At 29.0% G+C, this 11,813-nt stretch overlaps 2 protein-coding genes across 2 annotated transcripts; one reads left to right on the top strand and one right to left on the bottom strand.

Annotated features, from left to right (window-relative positions):
* Positions 1–3,109: 3,109 nt before the first annotated feature.
* LOC148308301 (cuticle protein 19-like) lies at positions 3,110–5,410 on the top strand. Its single transcript, XM_088261969.1, has 4 exons — positions 3,110–3,132; positions 3,233–3,385; positions 4,242–4,408; positions 5,188–5,410. Exons 1-4 carry the CDS (start codon positions 3,121–3,123, stop codon positions 5,240–5,242), a joined length of 387 nt encoding a protein of 128 aa, XP_088118095.1. The 5' UTR covers positions 3,110–3,120; the 3' UTR covers positions 5,243–5,410.
* An 832-nt stretch (positions 5,411–6,242) lies between these two features.
* LOC148308300 (uncharacterized) lies at positions 6,243–11,106 on the bottom strand. Its single transcript, XM_088261975.1, has 4 exons — positions 11,053–11,106; positions 9,311–9,529; positions 7,963–8,129; positions 6,243–6,348 (listed from the first exon to the last, which is right to left on the bottom strand). Exons 1-4 carry the CDS (start codon positions 11,104–11,106, stop codon positions 6,297–6,299), a joined length of 492 nt encoding a protein of 163 aa, XP_088118101.1. The 3' UTR covers positions 6,243–6,296.
* Between the last annotated feature and the right edge of the window lie 707 nt (positions 11,107–11,813).

Below are 11,813 nucleotides of genomic sequence, written 5' to 3'. Positions count from 1 at the left end.
TTTTAATTTTCTAGGATTCCATCATCTCCTATATTTGGTTCATCCATCTTTAGAAATATCATCCTATTGCTCATCATACCTCCTGCCCCAGTATAATCAGTTCCTAATTTATAATTAAGTCATATTTGAAATTATATCTATACATTTAGATAAACATGGTATAATATCTGCAAAAACTAAAAATAAAACTATTTTATATCAGTTTTTTAATCAGATTTAGATCCTTTTTGCTTTCCGAATACATTTTCGATGTACGAGTATAAGAATAAACTTACTTCAGTTTAATCTTAAAACGAAATTTTAATAATTCGTTCCGAATATATTGCAGATTCCAAGCTGAAGTGAGGACTACTGGCGGAAATCAATACACCTATGGACATGAATATTTGGACAGTTATCAACATGGAGGGCTTCATCAGGGCAACGCCATTCACCACTTCTAAAAAAAATATTTTCCGCCTGTTATACATCATGTGATTTTACCTATTATATAATGTATTAATAAATTTTAAATATAAAACAAATAAAAAGATATACGTTTTTTTCTTCAAAAACCTAATCATCATTTCTAAATACCAAAAAATAATTCTTTATAACCTGGTTAACTTAAATCAGCTTCTGAGTCAAGCAGAAGAAAACTCTCTGAACTCTATTAACTAATAATATAGCAGTATGTTAAAGCAGCAATATCAAGGAGCAACATTTTATTTTAAATTAAGTTATCCTCAAAAAGTCTTAAAAAATCCAGAAAAGTAAAAATTCAAAAACATCTGCGTGCTCGTCTTGTATTCATAATCTGGTTTTAAAATGATAATTATGTACATTTTGAGTGTGTCCAAATACTTATTAACAAATCTAGATTATGTCCAATTATAGGAGTTATTTTTCATATTATTTTTTAAATAATATGAAAAATGCCCAGACTTCCATATTCTTCTTCATTTCAGATTAGAAATAAAAAAATAATATGATAATTATGTGTTTATTTATTTTTCTAATCATTTTTTTTTCTCCAACAATACTTGTTCACAAATCTGGATGATCTCCAATTATAGGAGTTATTTTATCTCAATATAGATGAAGAAGAATATGGAAGTCTGGGAATTTACGGGGCTTACGTAGTCTTTCTTCCAAAGAGTTTCTGCTTAATGAAAAGCTTCTTTCATATCACAATAGATGTCTCTAGTGAAGTTCTAGTGATTTAAGCACAATGATTTAAAATTGTATCATAAACATAGACCTTCCAAGAGTTTGAGTAGTGTGGTTGTTAATCATGGGTAGAATTGGTAAATGTTACACGTGTGTAAAGTGATCACTCAAACCCGCCTATGACGGTAAGCACCCTAAATGCCAGACTTCCATATTCATATTCAAGTCATTTACAAGGCTTACGACCTATTATATGTTGAATAAGTACTCACTGTACACTGTGCAACATTCACCATTCTACCCATGATTGACAACCACATTACTCAACTCATACCTATAATTTTACATCCAACACGTGACATTCCGCGATTGAGTTCACAACAGCCATCTATGATTGTATTTAGAAAACTTTTATTTAGCAGAGACCTTATTAATTCTATGCAAGATCCGAACTCAGGTATTTTACGTACCTACATTAAAAAAATGTAATATAACTCCTAAGCAGAAAAACCCAGATTTGTGAACAAGAATTTGGATATACTGGAATGAAAAGAAAAATAATAGAATATAAGTGAATATACACAAACATAAAAAAGTGCAATGTGGACCAGCTTTGTTTATTCTAGAATATGTGAAATGTCAAAATGAATTGCACAAGACATTCTAAATCTTAATAAATACTTATTATAGTTATGGTTTGATCATTTATTTTCTTCCATCAAATGATTTATCAATTCTCCCATTATTATCCTATTTTTATTCTTAACCAATATTCGACCAAGTCGTATAAATAAATCCAACATTGACATTCACCACGCTACACATGCCAAATGGGAGTTCTACAAGCATTGCCATCGGCTGGCTTAAGACTTACATTTCGTGGGTGTGTTTAAAGAATTTCGTTATGTTGAAAATCACGCGGTAAACGTGATTAAATAATGCATATAACAGTAACTAATTGGAGTTTTGTTTTGTAATGTAAATTCAATTCTGCTTATTATGTTATAAATACACTTACATTTTCTAATATACTTAACTTTTTTGGTGTACCTTTAAGGCATTTATTATACAATTCAATTATAAATACGTATATATTTCAGTTACTAAAAAATAATATTATGTAAAATAGCAAAATATCTTCGTGAAACAAAGACATGTGCATGACAACACATGTTCATTAAACTATTATAAATACCCGTTTAGATTATTAATTATAAAATAATAAAAAATTCATTGCTAATTATCATTAATTTATTGTTTTTTTTTTTATTATATATATATTTTCATATCGCATTGAACAAAAAACTTTAAATAATTTAAAAACAAATAAAAAACATTAATTAAGAAAGTTATCAATTTTTGTTTGAACAGCATACCTTTTTAAAACCTTTTAACCCTAGCTACTAGAGATATCATTTGAAAAATAATTTTCTGAGAGTGATTGAAATCGACTTCATTATAAAAGCGTCTAGAATTTAATGAAATAATTTTTATTTAATTTTCTTCTTTCTTTTTAAAGATAAATAAGGACATTAAGTAAATTACCTTAAAAAATCATATATATTTTTTTATACATGTGTATTAAAAATAAAAATAACTTAGTTACACGTCAAGTTTGTGATACGATTATTTGAAAATTTATAAAATAATTCATTCTTTAATTGAAGGAATAGATAATTTATTTTAGAGGATTGAGAAATGGGATGTTAAGTTTGCACGTACTTACATATGTTTGTACAAAATGTATATATGCCTCACCGCGTTTGTTCTCAATTTTCACCGCGTTATTTCACAGTCTTACCCACACCCCTCTATATATTTCATCGAATGTAATTGCCTTTTTTATTTAAAATTAATGAACATTATTGCATTATCAAAGTATTTAATTAATATACCAATATAAAAAGAAGAACATTTAATATCGCGTCACAGTACTCGTTGCGGTATTCTGAGAAGAACATCAAACACATAATGATTTCTAAGGTAAGAAAATTATTGACATAAAAATATTTACATTTTAAGAAATTAATTTTATACAAAACAAAATTGAAAATCGGCATTGCATTTTTTTTTCGTTTTTCAGGTATTAGCTGTGAGCCTTCTGGTGGCCGTTTGTAGTGCAGGCCACATTGGTCACTATGGTGGACATAATAGTCAGGCAGTCTCTTCCCAGAGGATAGTTCAAGAGCATATCCCAGATCACCAACATCACTACGAACACCACCATGAAGAAAATGTAAGGAATATTATTATTTTATATTATTACTTCATAGAATCCACTTTTTTTAAGTATTAAAAGATATATTTGTAAATTTTCCATGTACGAGTATATAGGTTAATTTATAACAAATATTTGCTCATAAATTATTCTTAGAATTGTATTTTTTTACACATATTGCCTACTCATTTCAAGAACGTCATAAATCAAAAAACTTGATTTTTCAGGAGAACGTTCAATTGGAGAAAAACCTGAAGGTGATTTTTCCATTTGAAAAATATTAAGTATATTTTAAAAAAATATATATATATTTTCTTCAAAATGCAAAAACAACACTTTTTGCCCTATAGTGGGTAAATTTTAAGTTAAAAATATGCCGCTTTTGCTAGGATATTGTACATTTTATGGGACATTCCAAAAACATGCACAATTGGAAATTGTCGATTTTTTATTAATGACGTTTTTGAAAGGAGTGAGCGATATATTGTGTGTGTATTATAGGAAAATAAAGACACCTTTTGGCTAAACATTTTTGTATTTATAAAACGCATTGATATTGATTTAAAATTCAATATTTTTTTGACAATGTTACAATATATTAAACTCGGATATTTATAAAATTTTACCCAAACCAAAAAATGGTGCAACGTTTTTTAACGTGAGAAATTTATCTAAAATCACAAAACAATTTTTATCAACAGCAAAAAAGATCGTTTTTATAGACTAAAAATCTTTCTTTTACTTCAGATGTTTATAGTCATAACATTTTTTTCTAGTAGTCATCTGTGTAAACTTACAATGTAAGTTTAATCGTAAATTTATCTAAGGGGTTGATGTATTTTTTTAAATGACGAAAATGTTTTTATATTTTCAGTCCTATCCAAAATACAAGTTTGAGTACTCCGTGAACGACCCCCATACTGAAGACAACAAAGGCCAATGGGAGAGCAGGGATGGAGATTCTGTAGAGGGACAATACTCTCTCCTACAGCCTGATGGATCCACGAGGATAGTCTCTTATACTGCCGATAAACACAAGGGGTAAATCTCTTTTATTTTTAATTAAATTAGTTACCAATTTTTTCGTTATTATAGATCACAACCGCGTGTATCATAAACATCACCTTCAAATAAATTGAAGAACATTTATTACATATTAACTTTTAATTAAATAAAACACAGTTTTAACTACTCGATATTTTGCGATATATTTTTAATTTAACAACATCAAAAAAACTACTTAAACTCTCTTAACTATAAATAATTTATTCCAAAAAACATTTTTTGTTTGTTTATTAGATTAATGGATGTGTTACAAACATAAAAACATTCTTAAAAAAGTTTCATAAGTATTTGCTCAGAGCACACCGATGTTTAAAAAAATTATGATTTTTTTTAATTGTATTTACTTTATATTGTATACACATATGTTTCATGGTTACTGTTCATATGACTTAGTATTGAGCACCCTACTTCCACTTACGAATATATACTTGTACATATTCGTAAGTAAAAGTAGGGTGTGCGCAGAGTAGGTGCCTGTCCAATACCACTAACCCGAAATTGTATCCGCACGGTCAGGTTTGTACGCAAACAAAATATTAATGTGAAAACCAAATAGAAGTCGTGAAAAAAATAGAACCAAAAAAATATATTTAATGTTATCTTTTTTTACTTCAACAATTTTAATAATAGATCTTTTTTTTCACTTTATTACTTACACGATGCGGAACGGATCATATTGTCCTCATCCAATAAACCAATATAACGTAGTCTGAAAGTTTTTTTATAATAATTTCATGTTTTTAAATTTTTCTTAGATTTAACGCCGTTGTGGAGACCACTGGAGGACGACACTACGATTACCACCACTAGGTATTTTGGATTTATGCATCGAAAAGGCTACGACTCCGATAACACCGCCACCGGCATCAAACTTTTACATTTCGTGATATACTATATGTAAATATACAATATAACTTATATATGTAGGAATTTATTCAATCAACCCACATTATATATCATAAGTAACAGAATGCCACTGACCAAATATTAAACACTTTCCTCACTTTTCTTTGTGATATTTGATTTAAGATATTATTGATTTATTATTATTATTTTGAGGTGTTATTTTGTTTTTGATTTATCGTTTTATTTTTAATTTTTTTTATTTTGATTAATAAATTTATTGAAAGCTTTTCCTTTTTTCTTTTACTTTCCAATTTTATTATAGATTCGCAAATCAAGATGAGATATACCAGTTATAAATGTGATATATTTTTTAATATAATTTACTTCGAAACTAAGAGGCAACTTTGAATCTTTTGCTTTAATTTTGTTTTGTGAACTCTTTCGTTTTTTATCACAAACGCACTTTCTGAGCACTAATAATGGTTTTAAACACGCGAATATGTTTTATGACGACAGGGCCTGTGACTGGTGTCACCTTGAATGGTGAAATCGTGGGATTAATTTGAAAATCTAGTGCCAATCATATCTTTCATAGTTAAAAAGATAATATGCCAAATAGAAATGAATTAATCCACAATTTTGAAATATTATTTTGTGCAGACCCTAAACCGTCAAAAAATATGTATTTTATATTAGGGAAAGGCACATAAAAAGTTATTTAAACAAATACGCATGGTGTAATCATTTTCAGGATTTTGCACTAAAATTACATGCTCTTACTGCCCTATAGAGGTTGTAAGATAGTATATCAGCTGATACGATACACATCGTCACTGATTATGACATATTATTGTAGAATAACAAAAATGTAAAATAAAATTCGTGAATATTGTAGGGAAAGAATTTATTTTAAATAAATATAAATAATATAGCAGATAACAAAATATTTAGCTTCGTAAAACATATCACATTTTGATTGATCATCTAAAAAAATAAACATGTTTCTGTGATGCCAATATTAATAGTGTCCTTGGTGCGCGGGAGCGGAATAACTTACCTGAGCATTAAATCTGAAATCATAATTAATAATTAATTATCATTAGAATAATAAAAATTTTCAACAAAATAATAACATTTCTGGAAATTTCGTCATATTAAGAGTTAACTTATCTACCTTCACTACTTAATACATTCATTTTGAGAGAAATAGCAGAGAAGATGCCGACTGTTAATATGAAAACTTAGTATTTCTTAGGAGGTATTAACTTGAAGGATGCGATTTTTATATTGGCATTCCATACCACCCAAGGAAAGCAAATTATACATTTTTAAATCTTTGTGTATAAACACTTCCATGGGAACATGGAAGTTTTTAAAATAAAATTGAATTAAATACAATTGTAACTCAGTCTCTTAATAATCGTTAACTGTCTCAAAATAAAAAATATGTTGCAGTAAAAAATACATTGTTTTTATATTTCATTTACATAAATATTATCAAAAAAGTGTGTTAGTATCCACATCATACTATTGATGTATGACTACACATGCAAACATTTTTTTTAAATTTTAATTTCATATATTACATCAACTTTATTTATGTTGTAATTATTTCTTGGTTATATACGCCCACTAATTAAAATAAAATAAACACCGAAGGAAATTATTTCATATTTTTTGTTGAAATCCAGCTATTAAATATTATATACAAATTGTAAAAGAAAATCGTATTTTCATATACTGTACAAATTGCACAAACAATGTATTACAATATTTGACGAGTTAGCGTGCAATACGACTAACGTCACAACGGCTTACGTAATATACGATCAAATACGTTGTATATTTTTTACGTTATACCGAAACGATATTATTTATATGAAATGTAAAGTGAATGAAAAATGAGAAACGTTGAAATTATTTTACATAAATTGATTGACCAACATAAAATGAAAAAATGTTTTAAATGTTTATGAAGTAAATTTTGAATACAGTAAAAAGAACACAACAAGAAAGAGTGCTCAAATGACAAAATTTGACAGAAAAAGCGAAAATAAAATCAGAAGTGTGATAAATAGTATAGAAATAAGAAAACTTAAGTAAAACATGAACAAAATGTTGTTTAAGTATTTCCTCAGTTAATTTGTTTTCCATCAGTAGGTTAATTTCGGCATCAGTACATTAACTTTCTGTAAAATTCGTGTTTTATAACGTTTTAATTGGCTGTCATTAACTGTTTTGAAAAAATATTTGTTTGGACACGAGAATTAAATTCTTTATTAAACTTTCATAAAATGAATCTTCTGAATTCTGAATAACTAGATATATATTTTTCTTTTTCAAACCCTCTTCCGCACCTAAAAGATGCATAGGGCAATGCATCATATAAATGCAGTGTTATCTTGATCGTTAACGTATGTAGGAAAGGCGATCAACCCTACGCTTCAGTTTAATTATTGAATAAATATTAGAGTAAGAAAATCACTTTAATTTATTTGACCCCCCCCCTGGGAATCGAACCCGGGACCTCCAGTACGGCAGCAGAACGTGCTGAACATTAAACTACGGAAGCAGACATATATAAATACGTACATGTTTATTATTTTTACCCCTGAAAATTTTATTAAATAAAGTGCCTCACAATAATATGTTCCATAAAGATTGTACTTTAAAGATGTACCTACCCGCTATGTTTGTCTGCTGAATAATGCACGGTCCTCACATGACCATCGGGCTGCAGCAGGGAGTAGTGTCCCTGTACCACATCTCCGTCTCTCTGCTCTTCCTGGCTCTTCATATCTCCGGTGTGATGATCTTCTACGCTGTACTGGAACTTGTAGGCGGGATGACCCTGATGAACATATTTCAATTACAAATATCACATTTTAAAGATTTTATTGATATTTTAATATAAGTGAGAAGTATGTTGATATAGTTTATTATTAGATTAAAACCAATATTTTTAGCTTTTCCACTTTTTTATTTGACCAGCGACCGGGTTTCGTCGTTACCGACATCATCAGACCAGTCTGATGATGTCGGTAACGACGAAACCCGGTCGCTGGTCAAATAAAAAAGTGGAAAAGCTAAAAATATTGGTTTTAATCTAATAATAAATTAAAAATGCAATTCCATCACGAAGTGTCAGTGGATAATATAAATCTATTAAAAAATGTTGATATAGGATTGGTAAAAAGCTCTGGGTCTGGGTTACAAGACTTATTACATCTTAAAAGCGGGTTAAAGTAACCACTTTATGCATTGTGTAAAACTCACCAGGATTTTTTTAAAGCTTACTCAGATTTAACCATTAATAGGTGACAGCATTTTTTTTATTGATAATGAATTAACTTCATACGTGACATTATTGAGTTTTATTTTATTACGCAACACTAGTTTCGAAAACCACAGTTGTTTTTATCGACAGGTGATTAGTAAAACTTACTCAAGTTTTACTAATCACTCAATAAAAGCAACTGTCACGTGTTATGAAATTAATGTCAATAAATGGTATTTTACAACCTTTTTTTTAATCACATTTTTTTTAAATATCTTTTCACAAAATTAATGCCGAATCAATAAATAATAAGTTCATAATTTATATTTGAAGCACTAACTTAGTGATTTTCCATTTTATAATTAAAATGTAACTTTGTTTTAAAATCACTATAAATATTTAATTATAACTTAATTACGCTTCGAAACCGGTAGACATTATCATTAAGTTATAATTGAATATTTATAGTGATTTTAAAACAATATTACATTTTCATTATAAAGTAATAAGTCAATTAAGATCGTCTTCCTTGGCCTTTCAGTCCTGCGAGAAAAATAGTAGCCAAAATTTGGATATAGTAAAATATTGTAAAATATTATTACGAAATAGTATTATGAAAAGTTTTCGATGTGCAAATAAAATTAACACATTTTCAATGTCGTTATTATCATTTTCCGTGTTTTCTGACTTATTCGCTTATGCGGTTTATGTCGGATAATCGAGACTCTACTGTATTTTGTTAATAAGGCACGTACATATTCTTCCTCTTGTTTGTAAGCGTAGATGGGGGCATGGTGGGACACGAGGGCGGGAGCGGAGGCGTAGTGGGCGGGCGCGTGGTGGGCGGGCGCGGCCTGATGTAGCACGATGCTCTGCGAAGACACGGCGTGCCCGTGGCCGTGCCCGTGCCCGGACGGGTGGTATACCTGGTGCTGGGCGACGCAACCAGTCGCCAGGGCAAACAACACGCAAACCTAAAAATATATTTTGTTTTACAACATTTTGAGTGTATCCAAATACTTGGTCACAAATCGGAAATATCTTCAATGAGGAGTTTTGTTTTTTTAATTGACATCTTAACAAAGATGAAGAAGAATATGGAAGTGACGGCATAAACAGGGCTTACGACAGTCCTAGGCTTGGTTAACTCGGAACCAAGCCCATGACGGTCGTAAGCCCTGAAAATATATATCTTCATCTATATTGAGATGCCAAAAAAATATATTACTTAATTTTTTTATATTAAATTTCTATATTAATTTCAACGTACCTATATAATTTTTCGTTCAATTTTTTTTTATCACAGAGCTTTAAAACGTTTTGAATTCAATTTAAAAATTAAATGTTTGGTTGAGAATAACATTCAATTTAAAGCAAAAAACTCATTAGAAAAAAATTATTCCTTTTTTTAAATCTCTATTAATAGAGATTTTGGATATTTTTGAACTTTTAACTTTCAAAATTAGATATTTTTTTTAATTATGGACGTATATATTTTTGTCTGTTTCATTTTGGAATTTTTACAAAATTATTAAATACCTTACCTTTCCAAACATTATAAATGCCGAATTGATATTTAACTAGACAAGGTTTATTGGAATATAAGTTCTTATCAACTGTGACAAATATCTCTAAATCTTTTCTTATATACTAGCGGCACATGCTGTGGCGCTGAGCTTTACGTAACATATTGGTATATTGGTAATTACAGAAGCTTTTGACACCAACTTCATAACAAGTTTGAAACTATATCACATATCAAATAATTAGACAAGTTCACTCAGTAACAATTTGGTAACACAATTATACAGAGTTGATTCAGGCGGAAAATAAATTGAGAAAAATATCCAACTTACACTTATATCGTATTTAAATTCATTCATAAAGAAAAAATTGGATTTTAAAGAATTTACTGAATAAACATTAAATCATTAAATCAATTAATATATATCAAATTATGAAATCTTTGTGCCCTTATTGTGTATTCAATTTCATGCATTTTATTGAGCCTATAACTCATTATTTAATAAAATATTTATTAGAAACAATACAGTAGTTTCGAACCCAGAAATCTCTGAATTTAATGTATTGCGGATTATGAATCAGAGTCCACGATACTAACCACGGGACTCCAGCTCGCTTTTCCATTCTACGTCCAATAAATAATCTACTGAGCAGGACTTATGACTCAAACTTCATTAATAATCAACTGTAATCAAACGATTAATATCATATATAATCATTAAGTTAGCCATACGTCCATGCAATACGGTGTCCTATGCACCACTTGGGTGAAGATAGAAAAATACTAAATTCATAAAAGGAAAAATCAGTATCGAGGGTTGCATACCCGGGCTCTTACAAGCTTATCTAATAAACAATTTCGTGAGAACCTTGATACAATGGGATAAAAACATTTTAAATCAACAAATCATGGATTTGTTTCCTATTTTATTTTTATTGACATGTGACCGGTTTTCGTCATTACTGACATTACCAGTCTGATGATGTCGGCAACTGTGAAATCCGGTTTCAAGTAAGAAAAAGCCATGCAGTTATTTCATTATATAAAATACAGTTCCACCAATAAATATTAGTAAAATAATTAAATATATTTTAAAATGTTTTCTTCTTAAAAAAAACCTGCACTTTACTGGGTCACGAGTTAAAATCGAAAACTTATTATTATCTTATTAGGGCATGTGTGCTAATCAGCGATAATGAGAGAATTAATCAATTAATATTGTGTACGGGTCAGTTATTTGATCTCGTTTTATATAGAAACCTGTTTTCTAAATGATTACAGAACCATTTCTCTTGACGACAACTTACTTCTTGAGTGAAATCCACTTGACATAAAAGTGCTAAGATCAACCATCGCGTTCGAATTTCTTTTTTATAGAAAATAAATAACATTTTATTATACTTTCAACGAAAGTGTCAAAAATAACAATAAATGGTATTTTCTAATGTTTTTATGAAATCACGATGTGTCGTCATGAATTTACAATTTATTATTTTCTATCAGTTTATGAGGGAATATGCAAAATGATTTTTATTCGATAAGTAAGAGTTAGTTCGTTAGTTACATATTTGGCCATTACTTTTTAATGTGTGATAATTTTTAAAAATTTAACCGTAATCGCAAACACGAAAACACCCGTTTTACGTTTTCATAGAGAAAAACGATATTCGTTCGTTTTATATTGTACAGAAAAGATTAGAATAACTGCTGTTTTATGAAGTAATGACACAAAA

The sequence above is a fragment of the Brachycentrus maculatus genome, unplaced genomic scaffold, assembly GCF_059751285.1.
Source record: "Brachycentrus maculatus isolate JH-2025_06_01 unplaced genomic scaffold, ASM5975128v1 h1tg000171l, whole genome shotgun sequence".
Lineage (NCBI taxonomy): Eukaryota > Metazoa > Arthropoda > Insecta > Trichoptera > Brachycentridae > Brachycentrus > Brachycentrus maculatus.
This window is presented reverse-complemented; position numbering and strand designations above follow the sequence as displayed.

Coding starts and splice junctions, on each gene's coding strand:
- LOC148308301 (XM_088261969.1), top strand. Junction 3,386..4,241: donor AACACCACCATGAAGAAAAT/GTAAGGAATATT, acceptor TTATATTTTCAG/TCCTATCCAAAATACAAGTT. Junction 4,409..5,187: donor ACTGCCGATAAACACAAGGG/GTAAATCTCTTT, acceptor AATTTTTCTTAG/ATTTAACGCCGTTGTGGAGA.
- LOC148308300 (XM_088261975.1), bottom strand. CDS start 11,106: ATGGCTTTTTCTTACTTGAAACCGGATTTCACAGTTGCCGACATCATC. Junction 9,530..11,052: donor TTGCCGACATCATCAGACTG/GTAATGTCAGTA, acceptor ATATATTTTTAG/GTTTGCGTGTTGTTTGCCCT. Junction 8,130..9,310: donor ACAAACAAGAGGAAGAATAT/GTACGTGCCTTA, acceptor TATGTTCATCAG/GGTCATCCCGCCTACAAGTT.